The sequence below is a fragment of the Zygosaccharomyces rouxii genome (assembly GCF_000026365.1).
Source record: "Zygosaccharomyces rouxii strain CBS732 chromosome B complete sequence".
In the NCBI taxonomy this organism is placed as follows: domain Eukaryota; kingdom Fungi; phylum Ascomycota; class Saccharomycetes; order Saccharomycetales; family Saccharomycetaceae; genus Zygosaccharomyces; species Zygosaccharomyces rouxii.
The window spans coordinates 539,375-558,164 of NC_012991.1; the positions used below are offsets into that span (position 1 = coordinate 539,375).

General features: G+C 38.2%; 13 protein-coding genes and 4 non-coding genes across 17 annotated transcripts; 7 read left to right on the top strand and 10 right to left on the bottom strand.

The window, feature by feature from the left end:
- Positions 1-38: 38 nt before the first annotated feature.
- NDJ1 (Ndj1p) lies at positions 39-1,013 on the top strand (the record flags this gene model as incomplete). The annotated part of the gene is made up of 1 exon (XM_002495200.1): positions 39-1,013. The coding sequence occupies one exon, from the start codon at positions 39-41 to the stop codon at positions 1,011-1,013; it is 975 nt and encodes a 324-aa protein (XP_002495245.1).
- Positions 1,014-1,249: 236 nt separating this feature from the next.
- On the top strand, positions 1,250-2,560 carry ERG24 (delta(14)-sterol reductase; the record flags this gene model as incomplete). Its single annotated transcript, XM_002495201.1, has 1 exon — positions 1,250-2,560. One exon carries the CDS (start codon positions 1,250-1,252, stop codon positions 2,558-2,560), a length of 1,311 nt encoding a protein of 436 aa, XP_002495246.1.
- Positions 2,557-2,994, bottom strand: HCH1 (Hch1p; the record flags this gene model as incomplete). The annotated part of the gene is made up of 1 exon (XM_002495202.1): positions 2,557-2,994. One exon carries the CDS (start codon positions 2,992-2,994, stop codon positions 2,557-2,559), a length of 438 nt encoding a protein of 145 aa, XP_002495247.1.
- A 176-nt stretch (positions 2,995-3,170) lies between these two features.
- POP3 (Pop3p) lies at positions 3,171-3,794 on the bottom strand (the record flags this gene model as incomplete). Its single annotated transcript, XM_002495203.1, has 1 exon — positions 3,171-3,794. One exon carries the CDS (start codon positions 3,792-3,794, stop codon positions 3,171-3,173), a length of 624 nt encoding a protein of 207 aa, XP_002495248.1.
- A 979-nt stretch (positions 3,795-4,773) lies between these two features.
- Positions 4,774-6,147, top strand: WSC2 (Wsc2p; the record flags this gene model as incomplete). The annotated part of the gene is made up of 1 exon (XM_002495204.1): positions 4,774-6,147. The coding sequence occupies one exon, from the start codon at positions 4,774-4,776 to the stop codon at positions 6,145-6,147; it is 1,374 nt and encodes a 457-aa protein (XP_002495249.1).
- A 531-nt stretch (positions 6,148-6,678) lies between these two features.
- ZYRO0B06842r lies at positions 6,679-6,751 on the bottom strand. The gene has a single exon. It is a non-coding gene; the product is annotated as a tRNA-Thr (tRNA).
- Positions 6,752-6,939: 188 nt separating this feature from the next.
- MRPL10 (mitochondrial 54S ribosomal protein uL15m) lies at positions 6,940-7,824 on the top strand (the record flags this gene model as incomplete). The annotated part of the gene is made up of 1 exon (XM_002495205.1): positions 6,940-7,824. One exon carries the CDS (start codon positions 6,940-6,942, stop codon positions 7,822-7,824), a length of 885 nt encoding a protein of 294 aa, XP_002495250.1.
- Positions 7,825-7,908: 84 nt separating this feature from the next.
- Positions 7,909-8,889, bottom strand: ZYRO0B06886g (uncharacterized protein; the record flags this gene model as incomplete). The annotated part of the gene is made up of 1 exon (XM_002495206.1): positions 7,909-8,889. The coding sequence occupies one exon, from the start codon at positions 8,887-8,889 to the stop codon at positions 7,909-7,911; it is 981 nt and encodes a 326-aa protein (XP_002495251.1).
- A 259-nt stretch (positions 8,890-9,148) lies between these two features.
- On the bottom strand, positions 9,149-9,220 carry ZYRO0B06908r. The gene has a single exon. It is a non-coding gene; the product is annotated as a tRNA-Arg (tRNA).
- Positions 9,221-9,997: 777 nt separating this feature from the next.
- INO4 (Ino4p) lies at positions 9,998-10,642 on the top strand (the record flags this gene model as incomplete). Its single annotated transcript, XM_002495207.1, has 1 exon — positions 9,998-10,642. One exon carries the CDS (start codon positions 9,998-10,000, stop codon positions 10,640-10,642), a length of 645 nt encoding a protein of 214 aa, XP_002495252.1.
- A 176-nt stretch (positions 10,643-10,818) lies between these two features.
- Positions 10,819-10,892, bottom strand: ZYRO0B06952r. Its single transcript has one exon. It is a non-coding gene; the product is annotated as a tRNA-Asn (tRNA).
- A 330-nt stretch (positions 10,893-11,222) lies between these two features.
- ZYRO0B06974r lies at positions 11,223-11,294 on the top strand. The gene has a single exon. It is a non-coding gene; the product is annotated as a tRNA-Gly (tRNA).
- A 110-nt stretch (positions 11,295-11,404) lies between these two features.
- CUS2 (U2 snRNP complex subunit CUS2) lies at positions 11,405-12,199 on the bottom strand (the record flags this gene model as incomplete). Its single annotated transcript, XM_002495208.1, has 1 exon — positions 11,405-12,199. One exon carries the CDS (start codon positions 12,197-12,199, stop codon positions 11,405-11,407), a length of 795 nt encoding a protein of 264 aa, XP_002495253.1.
- Positions 12,200-12,372: 173 nt separating this feature from the next.
- Positions 12,373-15,177, bottom strand: SEC21 (coatomer subunit gamma; the record flags this gene model as incomplete). The annotated part of the gene is made up of 1 exon (XM_002495209.1): positions 12,373-15,177. The coding sequence occupies one exon, from the start codon at positions 15,175-15,177 to the stop codon at positions 12,373-12,375; it is 2,805 nt and encodes a 934-aa protein (XP_002495254.1).
- A 734-nt stretch (positions 15,178-15,911) lies between these two features.
- On the top strand, positions 15,912-16,331 carry ZYRO0B07040g (uncharacterized protein; the record flags this gene model as incomplete). Its single annotated transcript, XM_002495210.1, has 1 exon — positions 15,912-16,331. One exon carries the CDS (start codon positions 15,912-15,914, stop codon positions 16,329-16,331), a length of 420 nt encoding a protein of 139 aa, XP_002495255.1.
- Positions 16,332-16,467: 136 nt separating this feature from the next.
- CAF40 (CCR4-NOT core subunit CAF40) lies at positions 16,468-17,463 on the bottom strand (the record flags this gene model as incomplete). Its single annotated transcript, XM_002495211.1, has 1 exon — positions 16,468-17,463. The coding sequence occupies one exon, from the start codon at positions 17,461-17,463 to the stop codon at positions 16,468-16,470; it is 996 nt and encodes a 331-aa protein (XP_002495256.1).
- A 373-nt stretch (positions 17,464-17,836) lies between these two features.
- On the bottom strand, positions 17,837-18,076 carry ZYRO0B07084g (uncharacterized protein; the record flags this gene model as incomplete). Its single annotated transcript, XM_002495212.1, has 1 exon — positions 17,837-18,076. The coding sequence occupies one exon, from the start codon at positions 18,074-18,076 to the stop codon at positions 17,837-17,839; it is 240 nt and encodes a 79-aa protein (XP_002495257.1).
- Between the last annotated feature and the right edge of the window lie 714 nt (positions 18,077-18,790).

Below are 18,790 nucleotides of genomic sequence, written 5' to 3' on the forward strand. Positions count from 1 at the left end.
AAAGCAAGAAACAAGTTCCTTTTTCTTCCACCTAGAATATGTCTGATTCTGAAGTCAAACCTGAGTTTTCGAGTCTCCTGTTAGTTTCCAGTGCACGGTCTACTACATTGCCAATTAAGGCGCCAACACCAGTTTTCCCGCCGAGCCAATTTGTCGATACTATAAGGGATAGAAGGGTGGCATTATGTCCCAGTAGCTGTTTTCTATTATACAGCTTAAACTCTGCTAAACTGACTTTTGACACCAGCCAAACAAGTGAAGTACCATTCGAATTGTTTAAAGAATGTTATCATAAGAACAAGTCAAGATTTGATCTCAGCAAGTATTTTGAAGTTGATAAGATGGACGTACCTTTAGATCAAGAGCTTACTTTTGAAGGTACCACCATCAGCGAAACTTCTAAGGAAGAGGTATCTGTCTTGCCGCTGATCCTGAAATATCATAGGACTACAGCAAATTTAAACACTGAAAAACACCTAATGGCACATCTGACCAAATTGAAAGCCTTGTTTAAAAGGTTTGTTGATCGAAAAGTGTCTAACCTTTATATCAATTGGCTCAAGCTGATAGAATCATACGTGGAACTCGTGTTTCGAGACCTGCTAGTTAAGTGGTGTCAGTGGTTACATACGGTAAGGGCAATGGGTCATCGTCGTAGCGTGCAAACTGTGCTACGCATGTGGTTAAATCGTCTTTGTAAACAGTTTTGGTCCAGGTACTTTGTATTTGAAAATGGGCAGAAAAATTCGGTAAACGACATGGGACGTCGTTTGATTCGGTTTGCACAGGCAAGTGAATGGAACTTAGATGGTACAAGTGCAAGCTATGGAGTTTGGATAGATTCCAAAAATGGTATAATTCTTTTTGCAAGTGGGTTAGTCTTTGAGCAAGTACAGGTTTGTCCCATGTATGGAACGTGTATTGACCAAATTGCACCAGAGGCAATTACTACGAAGTTGCTATTTTATGTAAACGTAGCAATTATTGAGTGTTTTGTGAATGAAATATCATGATAAGAAGGCAAACCATAATAATTAAAGGAGAACGAATAAAAATGCACTTGCTCATCGTACTTTGTTCTGATTTTTTTGTTCGTTGCTAGCGCCACACGATAAGTTCCTTCGTATTTTTACTTCGCGGCGCAGGATGAATTACTAGAACATTTAAAAAAAAGAAGGGACTTACATGTTGAATTCTTACTTCTCTACCTCTCATCGCTGTACAATACTCCAAAACTATTGAACTAGTCATGGCTCTCAATCCCAAAACTCGACCAATTGAATTCGGTGGACCCGCTGGTGTGTTGGGTCTGGCATTAGGTTTACCCATTTTCACTGTCTTTCTGAACCAAATGGTTAGGCCGGACTACTACATTCGGGGGTTCTTCTGCAATTTTGATTTTGCACAGTTGTGGAACGGTATTAAACCTTGGCATTATTATTTGACACGCTATGATCTTTGGACTTATTACACAGTTTGGTTTGTTTCGCTGGCAGTAATGAGTGTGATTTTACCAGGAAAACACATGCAAGGATTACCATTAAGGGATGGTACTAAGTTGCCCTACAAGATTAATGGAATTGCCATAAGTAGTGCATTGGCTTTGGTTCTCTCTGCCCGTTGGACTCTTACAGGGGGTCAAATGCCTGAATTGCAATTTCTTTATGACAATCATACAGATATATGCATTATCACAATCCTATTTTCGTTGGTTCTTTCCATCTTGTGCTATTTAGCAAGTTTTGTACCTCTGTTACGTGGGAATAATGGTGTGGGTACTAGGGAGAGAATATTGGCTGCCCCAGGTCATACAGGAAATTGTATTTATGATTGGTTTTTGGGCAGAGAATTAAACCCCAGATTGGGACCCTTAGATGTGAAATTATTCTGTGAACTACGTCCAGGAATGCTTCTCTGGCTCTTAATTAATCTATCGTGCTTACATCATGTTTATTTGCAAACTGGTCAATTCAACAACTCATTGATACTGGTGAACTTTTTGCAAGGTTTATATATCCTAGATGGGGTTCTTAATGAGGAAGGGGTGTTAAGCATGATGGATATCGCCACAGATGGGTTTGGATTCATGTTAGCATTTGGCGATTTGACACTAGTACCTTTCACCTATTCGTTACAATGTCGTTACTTAAGCGTTTCTCCCCTGGTGTTTTCCCCATATCACATTGCTGCCATCATTGCTGTCATGACTCTTGGTTTCTACATCTTCAAGGCATCTAACCATGAGAAGGCTATGTTCCGTGCAGGTAAACTACCTCATTTAAAATCGATTAAAACTGCTACTGGAACTTCTCTACTGTGTGATAGTTGGTGGTCACTTTCACAACATACTAACTATTTTGGTGATTGGCTAGTCTCTCTGTCCTGGTGCCTTGCAACGGGCTTCCAAACTCCTTTGACCTATTACTACTCTGCTTATTTTGCCACACTCCTATTGCACCGTCAACAACGTGATAGTCACAAGTGCCGTTCGAAATACGGTGCCAGTTGGCAAGAGTACGAATCTAAGGTTCCTTACAAGATTGTACCCTACGTATACTAAACATTACTACCTAGATCTCCGCTATGTGCCCGCATCAGATCTGACTGATACCGCAAAAGGGCCTCCAAAAGGACAGGATAGAATTGCTTCTCTAATAGCGTTTGATGCTCGCCAAAGGAGCTTTCCATCTTAATCTCTGGTTCTTCATCATGGGTTAGTTCAGGCACTGTAAGCGAGCCGCTAATAAGCTCGTCGGCTCCATCTTTGACGGCAACCATCAGTGAAATTTGCAAGTCAAAATAACAGATTGGCTTCCCCTTACGTTGTGAGACGTTGGAGTCACCACGTACACTGGAGACTTTGGTCACTATCACCTGATGACTGCCATCCTCTACTTGCAATTGAGGAAGCTTTTCTTCGAAATATGCTTGACTCCAAGAGAGAGTGTTCTTCTCAACCCAATGCCAGTTGTTAGGATTGACTACCACCACCATAGTTACGAATACACACACGCACACAGATATGGATGCACAAAAAGAGGGGGCGGAGGAGAGAGATGAAGCTTTAGTAGATTAACACAGATCAGATTATAATATTTTTTTTTATTCATTAGTTTTTCCACCACTTATAATTTTTTATTTTTTTTTTATGTTGGCTCGAGACTAGTCCGTTACTTTTTTCCAGCTTTTTCCACTGGTTTCTTTAAAGGGGCTGTAGTCTTCAACAGCTTCAAAGCCGTGGGTTCGAATTTTACCTGATCCAACCATGGTAATTGAGGTTGATCTATTTTAGCGGTAATTTGATTCACCAGTGATTGAAGTTCATCCCCCCATGCTAGTAAAAGCCCTTCAGTACAGTCACTTTTCAATTGGGTTTGAATGGTAGCTAAGGCTCCGCGCGGTAGTTGTACTAAGGTTACTTTACGTGGTGACATGTATGCCAGCAGAGGGATCTGCTGTAAGACGACACTAGACACGCCATGGTCTTTATTACATACCAGCAGAAGAAGTGGGCTCCTGTTTGACTGATCGTTGTCGTCATTTTCATGTTGTAGCAGTGTAACTATTTCGTTGAAAGAAGTAGTGATACCAAGGGGCCATTCAGGTGCAGGAACTTCCGCATCAGCTAGCGCCCTGCATCTAGCCAATAGTATGGTTTGAATCAGTTCCCATACCTGTTGCTGATCTTTCACGTGTGGCCAAAGGGACCCTTCGTTGGTAAAGGGATTATCTAGGACTGCACGATAAGTCTGTCTACGTTGTGCATATTGCTTGTCGAGGTTTTTCAATGACATCCTTATTGATCACTTTTTTTTCGTTTCGCTTTCGTTTTCTTCCTATGCTTCTATTGATCCTTCTTCAGATGCTTCTCCGAGTATGGATTCACTTTGCAGATTCTAACTTGGCAAGTTGGCAAAGGGGAAAAAAATTTCCTGTTTCTCTAGTGTTTTCGTCTTTTCGTTCGTAAGGTCTTCTTACAATACTACCACAATGATTATTAAAAGACTACTAATCAGTGAATCCATTATTCTTTTAGTCTAATTTTGCTTCTTTACGGTCTGCTCATCGCCGAAATTTTTCACTCAACGCGAACACGAGAGTGCTTAAATTCGCCAAACGCGACGATCTTTCCGCATATAGTGGCAGATTAAGGAAGTGAAGGCACTAGTTCGGTCTTTCTATTTGGTCTATTTGGAAAAGGCTATCGACATCTGGATTTCAATGGGCTCGAAAAGTCTCTACGTTGAAATCTAAGCGATTGATGGTCGTGGTAGGGATTTTCACTCGAGAATCACGTAGAGAACGTTTTCCGTTGTTTCGGTTATACAGCTGCACCAAACACGTAGAAATGGGACAAACCTAATTACATACATGTTACACGTTGTTTTGCTGCCGATCTACAAACATTGGATGGTAATTGAAGGCTAACTTACCCTTCGCTCGACGACTAATTCAATTCTGTCACTTTACAATTCACTTCTGAAGTGGAAAAGAAGCTGCTAAAGGGACCGGAGTAGTGGGCTAAAACATCACTCTTTAGACCATCAAGACACTACTAATACCCAAGCGGAATACTCCTGTTAAAGCTGTGGATGGTTTGGCTATAGTGATTGATTGATTGAATTAGAAATATAAACTGTCCCTTCCTTTTCCTTTTCTTTCGTTTCCTTTCAAAAAGGTATTAATTATACTATATTCATTGATATCAAGGTATATCTGAAAGCACCGTCCATTCACTTTTTTCAAGTTTTCCTTTTTTAATATCGTTCATTAATGGAATTTCGAAGGCAGTGGTTACTGGTTCTGTGCCTTTTCCACTGTCTAGCCCTAGCAGACTATGTGCACAAAGGCTGTTATGACACTCGAGGGTTAAATTTAAGATCTCAAAGTCAACATGATTGGCAATCATTATCCAATTGTCAACAACACTGTGGTGGCAGCCCACTAGTTGCGATGAGAAATGGTGGTGAGTGCTTTTGTGGAGATTCTTTGGATTTACTTTCATCAGCTTCATTGACACCAGGTCTTTGTAATACCCAATGTAACGGTTGGGCATATCAAAGTTGTGGTGGTAACAGTTCAGTGGATGTGTATGTCGATGCAAGTCGGTCATCTCATTCACATGGGTCTGCCTCAGTGAGTCAGGTTGCATTAACAACTACATTGACCAGTGGATCTTCTAGTCAGGTTTCCAATATTAACAGTGGAAGCTCAGATAGCTCATTCGTTTCAAGTTCACTCGCTTCCTCTACATCGGAGCCGAGTGCAAGTGGCTCAAGTCAGAGTAGTTCTTTTGCCACTAGCTATCATCATGTTTCAAGCTCGTCTTTATCTCCGGTAAAGGCCCGCGTTTCTAATCCAACTGCGAGTCAAACTATTCAAACCACTCCAGTATCAATTTCGGGCTCACCAAGTATTTCAACTGGATACGTGACAAGAGTTGTTTCCACTTTGATTACGAGGGATAATAAGGATGAAACTGTTCTCAGGACAACTACCGCCCTTGAATTACCGTCATCTTATAGTAACATTGATAAATCTACGAGTCCCAAGAATGGCAATTTAGGTGGTGGTGCGATCGCAGGTATTGTCGTTGGTGTGGTTTTGGGTGTATTGGTTATTCTAGCAGGTGCAGGCTTCTACTTGTGGAGACGTCACGTATTAAACCAAGAACCGGACTTAGAAGAAACTAAACACTACCAGCCATATTCGTTTGGTGATGCTGATGCCATGTCTATTGATTCACCATCGAGAACTGGTTCCACTTGTCACAAAGGCTCATCAGCTACACGTTCATCATCATATGGCTCAGTACCGACTGGCTTTCTAAGCGACAGCATCAGTAAAGGTAGTTTAAACAGTCTACTTATGACAGAAGATACTGGTGTCAATCACATGAGGCAAAATATGCCCTCAACAGTGTTTGAAGAACCTCCATCGGTATACAATGGGAGCCAAAGGTTCAGTACAGGTTCATTGCCAGATATGATGGAAGAAAGAAATCTAACAGTAGCCAATCCTGATGGTGAAAACAATCGCTACTCACAGCGTAAATTTGACGATGTCGACGAAGTTGATGAAGAAAATATGTTTAGCGCTGGTAGTTCGGGTGGGTCCTACTATGACCAAGAGCCGAAATCATATTGATTCAACCAGTGGTATTTGGAGAGTTATGTAAAGCCAACGAAGACGAAAAAATAGACGATACCAAGAAATGAGAATACATGAATGACTTTAAGCGTTAAAAAAAACATAGGCAGAATAACTTCACAACCAGAGAAAATGAAATTGTACCAATTATCAACGACACCGAAAGAAAAGATACCAAGGTCTGTAATTTTTTTTTTTTCTTTGAGATGAGAAGTTGTAACAGTATACTCTAGCAGGACGGCTTCAATGTTGTCTATCTTTTGCACTTAGAATATGTTATTTTTTATTGTGAATTATTGACTAATCGGAGCTGTCGGCTCGTAATTGGAGGTATTGCAAGAGTTTACTATACTTTCAATGAACCGCAATTGTATAATAAACAAAAGTAGAAACCTATAAATAATAAGAAGGGTCAAAATATTCGCGTACTTTCATAGTGAATAAATATATCTACTGTAGCGGTAAATATATGGAGTAAAAGATCGTCGTGTGATCTACATCGAAGTAAATCTGCTTAAAAATTAAAACTGCTTCCAACCAGATTCGAACTGATGATCTCCACATTACTAGTGTGGCGCCTTACCAACTTGGCCATAGAAGCAACAATTGTTGAGAAATTGAGGTGTCTTGTAAGGGGCACTTCCTCATAATAAGATCATGTGCCATCCCTTTTGACGATTCTCAGGTTGGGAAAAAAAAATTGGCCCAATATATCAAAAAAATCTTCAAATCCTCATCAATCGAGTAGACATATTTCAAAATATCTGGATATATTGAGCCGCCAAAGCCATGTTTTCTGGTATTTTCAAGTTGAACAGTTCCCTAAGAGTGAACTTTACAGCGCTACAGCGTAACACTGTTCGCTCCGTATCGATATTGGGCAATTTAAAACCCTCTGAAGGATCTACCAAAGGTTTCAAAAGGTTGGGTAGAGGTCCATCTAGTACAAAAGGTAAGACTTCTGGTAGGGGTCAGAAGGGCCAAAAAGCTCGTGGTAAAGTAAAATCATGGTTTGAAGGTGGTCAAACGCCAATTTATAAACTTTTCCCCAAGATTGGATTTACCAATGTGAATGCAAGACCGTTAAACGAATTGAATCTTCAGAGAATCCAATGGTTCCACGATTGTGGCAGATTAAATTTGGAACCGGGTGAAGTTTTAGATATGAAAAAGATGAAAGATTTAGGACTTGTAACTGGACCTATCAAACATGGTATTAAAATATTAGGTAATGGGAAGACAAATTTCAACGTACCGATTAAAATCGAAGCCAGTAAAGCTACACCAGATGCAATTCAAGCAATTGAAAAGGTGGGTGGTGAATTCACATCACGCTACTTCAGCCAATTCGGATTAAGAGCGCATTTGGTACCACATTGGTTCCTAGAGAAGAGAGGTAGAATTCCATTACAAGCAAGACCCACTAAGAGGAAAGATATTGAATATTACAGTGATGAATCCAGAAGAGGCTATTTGATTAAGGAAAAATCTGAATATTGGAAAACCATTATGGAAGCCAGACAAGGTGGTGCCGCTCAGATGGGCAAAAAGAAAACAAAGAGAACACCATTAGAATTACAGTTAGAAAAATTATCTGAGGATTCTAAGAGTAACAAATCTCTAACTGTAAATTCTAAGATTATTACCTTAGAAGATTTCAAACAACAACATTGATGTGGTAAATGGGATGCGGAACGTTTACTTGTAAATAAATGGATACGTAAAAAGACTTAATATTTTCATTTCTTTTAGTTTGCTTCAAACCATTCTTTCTTGGAGTACTTGTAAGGCTAATTGCTTACGCCTTTCCTCAAGAGTACCTGATATTTTCTTAGCTCCTCTCTGTTCGGCTATGGCATTACTTTTATCAATGTCATCATTTTGAAATGGTCGTATCAATTCTAATTTGTAACAGACTAAACTGTAAGTCTTATCGAATATTGGTTTCAAAATTGGTTTCACTAAATCTGGGAAAAAATACAAGAGTTGGAAAGTATCAGAGGCATCACCCACAGTAATTTGTTCGCCAATTCGTAACATTTGGAAAAATCTTAGATAGGTCCAACATGCAAAGAAATTAATCCAAATTGATATTAATTGGATCCAATGCATCTTGATCAAATGAAAAATTGTCAAATAACTCATAATGAAAATAGGTAAAAGTTTAAACCTGAAATTTTTGGATAAAAACCCCAAATTTTTCAATTGGAAAATTGTAGTTTCTGGCATCAACTGCTTATAAATTATAGGAAATCCAATTAACACAGTATAATTACCATCCAGTGGTTCATCCAACTGTATATGAGAAGTGATTAATCCCAATAATATTGTCACTATGACAACGACTAAATTTGTCACTGAACCTATAACGAAGACAAATTTCAGCAATTCTTTGGAATTGTCATTCCAATTTTGCTCAATAAATGATCCACCAATAATCAAATTGGTAAAATTAATAATGAATTTCCATACTTCCACATCGATAAAATTCGATAAAATCAATGAGACGGGGAACTTCCAAATTTTACTTGGTATTAATTGGACAATTGGCGATACTATGCTATTAAATTTTAATTCGGGATCATCCAATCTATTATATTCAGAAAGTCTTGCAAAGAGGAGTGCACCGCTAATGGCAATGTATCCAATTGCTAATAATTTTGTTGCTTGTGGAGTGCCATTTAAAGCAAAGAGAGTATCAGGACCATTAATTTCAAAATATTTCGAATCGTAATGCATTTGGATCGGGGCTGGGACCGTAGAACGTTGTAATATAGTATAATATAGTTGAATCAATCGTACTTGGAAGAAAAAATTTTCTCTCCCCCCTTCGAATCCTTATTGTTCGGTGAAGGAGCTAATATTACAAGCCCTCTTCGAGAAACCTCTTTTTGTCAATCACTTTCCCCCTTTGTGCTTCATCAGTGCTTTACAAAGGGTGTTATATAAAATCGTTGTTCTATTGTTTGAGATTTTAAAAAGAAGTCGAAAAAATTAAAGCTCATGGCGGGGGTCGAACCCACAATCTTCTGATTAGAAGTCAGACGCGTTGCCATTACGCCACACGAGCTACTAATTGTTGAAAATAAAGAAGATCAGTAGCGTACACTTCCACATAGACATATCGGGTGATTCCCAGGGAACCTCTACAACTAACAGGGTTATTGTATCAGACTCATCTTGCAGTTATCATGAGAAAGAATGCATATTAGTTCATATTGGCTCTTCCTTGTATACTGTCTACAGATACTTCCGTTATTATTTATGTACCAGCACCTTCACACGGAGATTTTGCTAGGTCCATCCTTGGATTCAATGTTGAAATTTGGTAACCAAACGTAAATAATACATACATGCTCTAACAAATTAGAGGCTCAAGTGCTTCAGATAGGACTTTCTAAGGTTGAAGAACTACTAAGTAACAGAATCAGAGTATCTCGAGTTTCAAGGTGAAAAAAAAAAAAAAAAAAAAATACAGAGGGATCATTCTACGTAATCTTTTGAGGCAGAATTAAAGACCATAAAAAAGATTAATAACAATTTAATGATCAAAGGTTCATCATTTTATTGTATAAATGAATATTACTATCATTTTTATTGTTCTATGCATCGGATAAACAGAGAAGAATCTTTTTCAATTCTCCATTGTGAAATCTTTAAATTGATTCAATTCTTAACGTAAATAAAGGAGATTTCGGCGAAATTTATATTAATAGAAATAATAAACCGAAATATTGGAAAAACTTCACATGGGTTTTCAATTAGATCTACAACCAGTTTGAACAACTCTGATAAAGTGAAAACAAAGTATTACCGTTACTACTAGTATTTATATCATTTATCAACAATGGTAGTGAAATTACGAGAAATCAAAAGTAACGGCAGCATCCGTAACATTCATAACAGTATGCAGCTAGATGACGTTGATGCTGATGTAAGAAGACAAAGAGATGAAAGTGAAGAACTGTTGAGGAAGAAGAGAAAACCAAGAGCCAAAAAAGTCAATAAATTGTCAAAGGAAGAAGTACGCCAAAATCATGTATCATCAGAGAAAAAGAGGCGAGAGTTGGTTAGAACCATTTACGACGAATTGGTTAAAATGATTCCAGACTTACAACCAACTGAGAATAGATCAGAAATGGTAATCTACCTAAAGACTATAAATCACCTCAATTGGTTATATCGAAATAATAAAAGACTCTGTGCACAGTTGGAAAAAAAGTACAAGGAATTAGGTAAGGATGGTTGTAGAATACCTGAGAGTTTAGTTTGGGAATTGAGACAAGGTGGTGATAGTGGTGGTAATTCTAATGATGAGGGCAATCACGATAACGAGGATATTGGTGATAATAGTGACGATTATTCAAACGCCAGTACCAATACCAACAATAATAGTAAAACTAATAGTAATACGAATAGTAATACCGATTCCAATATTAATTTTAATACTGATACAGATAATAGTAATAATAATAATGGTACTAAATTATGATTAAAATGAGTGACGAGTTACGATTGGTGGGATTTAAATATAAAGGTCATATAGGTTATAAAGATGATATAGTTGTACTTTTTTCTGTTCCTGGGTTCTATTCAATATAATATTCTTTTTCGTTCTGGCTTATACAGTAGTATTGGAATTTTTTAGAATCAATGAAAAAAATAAAGCGACCCCGGTGAGGATCGAACTCACGCTCTTGCGATTAACAGTCGCACGCCTTAACCAGCTTGGCCACGGAGTCTAACTAGTTGTTGAGAGAACAAAATATTGATTCCACTGGACGGTAGAGGCAATATCACGGGAAAAAGACAGGTGCAACTGATATAATTGAGTACTCCAAAGTTCATCCCCCTTCAAATACGTTCACCGTTTGGGAACCATCTGATGCTCTTTAAAATGTTTAATTTAAGGAATACTGTGACAGAAAAAAGTAGAGCAACTTACAGATTTTTAGCCATGAGAGCGATCAATAAAATATTCATGAACTAATCTTGATTGCTTTACTGAAAAATTAATAGAACTAAAAGCTATAAAAGCCAGACAAAGCCAAAACTTACCCCAAGTAGTTATTGGGCGGTTAGTGTAGTGGTTATCATTCCACCCTTCCAAGGTGGAGACACGGGTTCGATTCTCGTACCGCTCATCTTTTTCTTTTTCTTCTATCAAAAGGAAAAACTGAGGTTCCCATAGATAAACACATCTTTCCTTGGAATACTTGATTCTGTTTACACGTACAAATAATTTTCTTTGTTATTATTCAAGTAGATCGTCACCTTCTGATGAGTCTCGTTGACTCTCATCATCGCTAGGCGATTCGTCCTCCTCTCCCTTCATATATACAAGTAATCTTCTTCCATCGAAAAATCTACCATTCATCTCCTTGCAACAGTTACGGGCATGACTTTCATTTTCAAAACTTACTTCTGCCTCCCCAGTAACTGAATTTAAATCGATCTTTTTCACAAAACCTATTTCAAGACATCCGTCTAAAATATCTCTTTTAATATCATCCAATTCTTGTTCATGATAGTCCTCATAGAGATCTAAAATATTTCCAATTACTACCACGGGAGGCTTCGGTACATTCTCTTCATTATTATGAGACTTCACTGATTTATAACTTCTTTCCTCATCGTTCGAGTCTTCCAATTTACGTTTCTTATCTTGAAATTGGGCTACTTCCACCTTGATCTCAAACCCATTCAATTTATATCCATTCATCATCTCAATTGCAATAGGAACACTTTCATGTCTAGCATAAACTATCAGCGCATCTCCCTTAACTTTACCTTCATCATCTTTATAAAGCTTACACTTTGGTACACCGGCTTGATCCCTCTTAATGGCACCAAATTTCGAGAACTCATCTATCAATTGATCTTCTGTAGTATTTTGCTTTTCAAGATTTGATAGGTAGATTGCATTAGGCTTTATCTTGCCCTCTTTGGATCCTCCATCTTCTCTATTTCTTCTTTTCTTCAATTCTTGTCGTTTAAGCTCTTTAAGTTCTTTAAGCTCTTCTTTCAAATCAAGTTCATCCTTTTCCATAATGAATTTTATCCTCTTTTAGCCAGCCCTTTGAAGAGGATGATTAGTTCTAGTGTAATGATGTCCGTACTTCTGTTAATTTCGCGAAGTTTTCTCACATACAAATCTATATATATTTACTGTAATGTTAGAAAAAAAAGATATTGCATTGGCAAAAGATCTTCTCTACATATTCACATCAACCCGTTTACGAGATAGCTACATAATGTAGCATCTTCACTTCTCCCTTGAGCCTTCATGGCGATACCCTTTGAAGTTTTAATCAACTTAACCACCAAGGCGATCTTTTCACCTTTCAATGCACTCTTACCAAATAGCTTAACCGTGTGGCTACTAGAATCACTAGGAGCATACTGCGTACTCTCTAGAGGTAGACAGCTTGTGTTGACCACCAGTCTGTCTACAAGTTCTTGTAGTGTTATATTCTCCTTAATATTGTAAACCGCCACTTCTTCATTAGGCAACTCGTCAAAGGCATTTGTGAAATCACCGACAAAACTGCTCTTAATGTAATCACCAGCATTGAGAAAGATAGAATCAATGTCAAATTCGTCTTGGAAACCCTCCGTATCGTCTAATGGTTGTTGAGTCTCAGGATCTAGTTCTCTTGTGGTGAATGTTAGATTGTTCAAGAAACCTTCCATAACAATTTCTTCAGATTTGTTGTATGCCACATAACAAGCTGCCTCTTGAGATGGTGAGAGTCTATCAATGGACAAGGAGAACAATTCCTCCAAACTTGATTCACTTGGGTTCTCAGGTGTACAAGTCACAGTAACGTTGTCCAGCGCTATATCCGTTAGAGTGTTGGTGATGTTAAACTGTAGTACAGCATGGTTGTTGAATAGATGCTTCACACCACGAACCACAAATTCTGCCTCTGGATCGGTAAGATCGATAGTCCTGGAACTGTTGACCAAAGGACCAAATTCTTTAATTTGTTCCATGGAAAGCAGTTCTTCAGCATATTTGGTGGAACGCAAATCTTCTTGATGTTCGTCCAAAGAAGGACCTGCATAAGAGGAATCCCGTTTTTCGCCCTTGGAACCTTCTTCCAGACCTGGAGTAGATTCGGAACCATTTTCCAAGTGGCCCTTAAGTAATTGTTCTTGTTTCTTCTTCAATTCGATAGCCTTGGCTTCATCTTCAGTGTACTTACGAATGTTAGTGACATCAAACGGCGTTTGGAATGAGTCTGCATTTGAAGAGATGTAAGAACTTAGTTTAGACTCCAGAGATGGTAAGTCATAAGAGTATCTGGATTGAACGAATTCACGAGCTTCTGGGTTTTCTTCCTTTTTAGCGGATTCAATAAACTTCAACGCTATAGTTGCTCTATCTCTAACTTCGTCATCTTGGTCATTAGCGATTCTCCTTAATAGACTCACAATAGATTCCCCTAAAGTAGGATCGTTCTTGGTTAATGCAAATTTGGACAAAGCTACCACAGCAGCAGATCTAATGATAGAATTTTCCAAAACGACTCTGTTGTAAATGTGCCTGACATAAAGAGATGGTGTAGCTGTTGAGGGCCCCTCTTTACCGAGCAAATGTAAAATTCTCACTAAAATTTCGTTAAATTCACAATCCTCAATGAAATCACATAAGTTTTCCAAGGCTAAATCTTTAGCTTGAGGTACAAACGACACCATGTCAATCAATGCTTCCACAATGTTGTTCTTAAACTTGAGACCACCTTCACCATTCTTCAGGACATCGATCAAAAAATTTAAGATGGCCATCCATTCCTGTGGGAAATTTATAGACAATGTACGGATTGCATCAACAATGATAATCTTGAAATCATCAGAAACTTCATGGATAAACTTGGTGATGGTGGAGATCAATGAAGAAATATTACTCTCAGTACCAGTCTTCAAAAGAGTTGTAATAGCATAAGTAGAGATATTTCTGTTTGGATCATTGATTAAAGATTCCAATTCAGGGTTACAGACGACGATCTTTTCAGGAGATACCATAGAGACCCTGTTTAAGATTCTTAGGGCGGCAAACCTAGCGGAGACACGAGGTACTGTCAGCAACGATTGTAAAGTGGTCACGGCAGAGGCATGTAATTCTGCAGAGACTAAATGAGGATGCTGAATGGCAAAATTGGTAATCAGCTTAGCAGTTTCCAATTGCACAGACTCATATTTGTTTGATAGCCAGTTATTGAGCAAAGGTTGGAAGGATGAGAAAAGCTGAGCGTCTCTAGTGACCAATTCGCTAACCAATTTCACAAGTCCAACTTTTGCCAATTGACTCTTTAGAGTATTGTTATCAGAAAATTGACGAATCAACTTCAACAACGCCATCTTATCACTTTTCTTCAATTGATACAGAAGACCCAATGCATGGTATTGTGTGATAAAAGTGGAGTTTGGATAATAATCCCCGACTACGTTTCTATGTGGGAATGGTTTCAAATCCATGACGGCTTCTTGTGTTTCATTCACAAATCTCTTAGCAGTGGCTTCAGCAATAGGTAATAGATGATAAGAAGAAGTCAAAGCCGCAGAGGAGATAGATGGATGTTTATTAACCACAGCACTCTTGAGCAATCTTTCAGCGGAAAATGCTGTAGATTCGTCCAAAACTGTTGTTAGTGCTCTAATGGCATTAGGTTTAACCAAATCAGACCCGTTTTGCACATCTTTCATAATGGAAGAAGTGGCCATCAAGACATCTTCAGAGATACTACTCAATGCCTTAATGGCCAAATAGACGGATTGTCTCAATGAATCGTTTGGGTGTTGAAATAATTTGGAAATTGAAAAGAATAGAGCAGTAGCTTCATTTTCAGGGAAAGTTTCACCTTCTGCCAATAATCTCAGGAGTCTTGAGATCAACAAACGACATCTTTTAGGATTGACTGGAGACTCATTGAATTCACTCATACAGTCTTGGTATATGGTCATTCGATCAGGGAGATCTCCTGATCCTGCATTTTCAAACTTTTTGTAGGTATGGGTAGACATTGGCAATGTAATTGACCCAATAGATTCGAATCTTACAATTCGATTCAAACAATTTTAAGGCCTCCTTTTTAGCTTTCCCCAGTTAAAAGGAATTAGAATCTTAAAGGTTAGACGTGTTGTTTATTCCTCCTGGTGGTAGAAAAAATCGTTAGAAAATTAGCCCTCGTGAGAAGTGACTACAGAAATTCAGTTCCATAATGAAGAGGAAACAGATACTGTGCCTGGCGGCTAAGAACAGGATATAAGTACACACCTTGAGGAGCACTAAGTTTGTCACAGGCTAGGATATTACCAATCTTTGCTTGTTATCTTCCCAGGTTCTCTTTCACGAGATCTATTAACTGGAATACAATCCGAAGCCTACATGGCTAAAAAAAGTGATAACTTGAAAAGTAAATAACGCTTTCCCGCCCTCGACCCGAAGGTGCCGTATCATCCCCGGTATTATTAGACCTACTGGTCTACTATTTCTAAGACCAGAACAGTCGAATAAGAGTTCCAGTTTTTTCTCACCTTCATGTTCACAACTTACCGCTATCGCGGCACACGAGTATACGGGGTAAAAAAAGCCATTGAATATATAAGTATAGCCCACATTTTATAACTTTAAATAAAGCTTAGCCCTAATCGGGTCTGATAATTTTGAAGCTATCAAAGAGTTCAATAGGGGAAGACCATATATGAATACTTTATAGACTCTACCAGCTCTATCCATATCGAAAAAAGGACAATCAATGTTTCGCAAAATCGTTTCCATAGGGTTAATCTCAAGGGTCCCTCAAGTGACTCGCCGTAATATTGAAATTACAAAACGTTATGCTTCAACATCTAGTCGGAGAATTAGTGAAAGTGACAGAGATTTCGCAGCCGCATCGTTAGGTGTAATAACAATTTTAGGGTCAATTATATTTGTTTCACCATGGGAATTAAAATCCTTCTTACCAAGCTTTGGTAGAAAGGAACGAAATACCGCTGAACCTAACAGGGAACCCGGATCTGAAGAGACTCCTAAGGAGCAGTCTGAAAAGCCCGAGGGAGAAGAACAACCCAAGGAAGAAGAAGAACAGCCTAAGCAGGAGCAACAATCTGAAGAATCACCATCAACTACCCAGGAATCTTCTAATAAACCAGAAAGCGAAAACAACGGCAATTGATATTCTAATTGCAACCGAAGGCATTTTAGCTGCACATGAAATCGTTAGTAGTTTCGTTCTTTGAATTACATAAGATTAATTACACCTTCTCACCGACTTCGCCATGCTAGATTAAATTTTGAAAGATTATATTCCATTATGCTTCCTCGTTTAACGTCAGTAACAACTGAGCCAAACATCTTTTTGACCCTACATCGTCCCTCAAAACATCTGTAAAGGTGTTATCTCTTAATTTTGCTGGTAATGCTACTTTTAATAATCTTCTTGCTTCTAAATTATCACTCAATCTCAAGTAACATCTAATGATATGTTTTAGCAGTCTACCAGGTGGTGTATGTATTGTTAATTGATCGACCATATCTCTTAAAACATTTGTTACGGCATAAAACCTCTCTAAAGTTGCACAAATGTATTGTAGTCCAACGTCGTCCAACAAAATTTTTTGTAAGATGAAAATTGCCACGGTTTTGGATAATTCAGACGATGATTTCATTATACGTAAACACAATGGAATAATATCAGTTCGTAGTAGAAAATTTATAACTTCTTGGGAATCATTCTTAACCAAAGCACCAATTACACCTAGTGATGTTAATCTTAAATATTCAAAGGTTCTCTGTCTTGATGTCGTGTTTAGAAATGGAAATAAAAATAATGGGATATGCGCTTGTAGGAAAAGATGTTTAGTCTCTGAATGAGATGCAACGCATTGTAAAAGTACTAATGCATTACAAACACGATTGGACAATTGATTTGACAGCAGCTGAGGTTGTAACATAGGGTAAACCGAAATAATTTCATCTAGTAATGAAGTCATTACACCGAATGATGACCAAAGCACAACTGCCAAATCATCAAATTGTTCTCTTTTCCTACCTAATTCTAACAGCGCCTGTTCCTTCTGAGGTCCATAGGTTAATTGACATATCCAATGATAAACATTCGGGTCATCTAATGCATGTACGCCATGTTCCAATTGTTGTGGTTGTGGTTGTGGTTGTGGTTGTGGTGCTTGTTGTTGCTGCTGTTGTTGTTGTAACATAGGCATAACTCCCATAGGAACGCCATGTGGTACCTGATGCCCAGGCATCATGGGCATAGGCACTTGCATATTATTATACGGTTGAAACATTGGTTCTTTTCTCGAAAGTTTTGCCTGCGTATTGTTGTCGAAGGTGGGTTAAAACTCGAATAAAATCCATCAACACCTTTCAATGGGGGAAAAAAAAAAGTGAAAGCTCGCTATATACGAAACAAATTTAAGAATGAAGAATTAAAAAATGAAGAATTAAAGATGAAATGAAAGATTAATTATTATATTATAATTATAACTACTGTATAGTATTACGCATTAATTAATGAATTATATATTATTAGGATTAGTACTATTATTATGATTAGTATTATGATTACTCCTAATATTGCCTTTTGCTACTTAGTGGTACCAACAAACGATTAGGAGGAAGATAGGTAAAAAGGGAGAAAGATCAGCAATTAAATTTAAATTAGCTAACGAAAGACTTGATCTTGCCAGTGATTTTCTTGAAAAGAGATTTCTTTTCTTTCACATCCTCAGCTTGCTTCTTTGGTTGTTCTTCAGCTTGTTTCTTTGGTTGTTCCTCAGCTTGCTTCAATGCTTGCTTTGGCTCTTCTTGTTCTTGTTGTAGGGTTTCCTTAGGTTCAAATCCCTCTTCAACTTGAGGTTCTTGAGTCTTTGGTACTTGTGTATTTTCGATATCGGACATGTCTGCGGCTGTATTTGATCAGAGTTTGGCAACGAGATGGGAGAAACAATAAAAAAACTTTTAAGGGAAGGTAAGAGGGGAAAGAGGGAGAAGAAGAGAAAAGAAGAATGGGAAAATTACGGTCCCTTTTATAGTTCAAAGTTTGCCGCCTTTGTCTTTCTAGGCCTTTTCTTTCTTCTGACATATCACATCATCACCACGATCATTGTCTCATAACATAACATGCCATATCATAACATCCATTATCTTTCTAAGTTTATCCTGCGGCTGTTTAACGGATTGACGTTTGAACGCAGGAAGGGACGGCAGTGTATTAAGACAGGCACGTAGAAAGCCCGTGGCTGGCCCCTTTTTCCTTTTTTTAGATACTTTTCGTTTCCTGCTGCCCTTTCTCCGGCGCTATGCCTTCCGACACCGAAAGATGCGATGAAACTCACGCGTAAAGGAAAACAAACATAAACTCTCATGCCACTTCCGATATTAAAAAAAAACAAAGGTAAACGTTCCTTAAAAGTACCCTAGAGAACCAAAAAGAGCTTTCTCTAAAATAGCCGCTATCACAAGATACGCAGCATGTGATCTTGCCACTTGAAGAGGAAGAACAGGTTTGAAAATTCCTGCGTATATATACAGGAGAATACATACGATCGTAATACAGCTCTTGGCAGGAAAGATGGTGGTCACTAGTGACTACGAACACGAGCATTTCGGAAA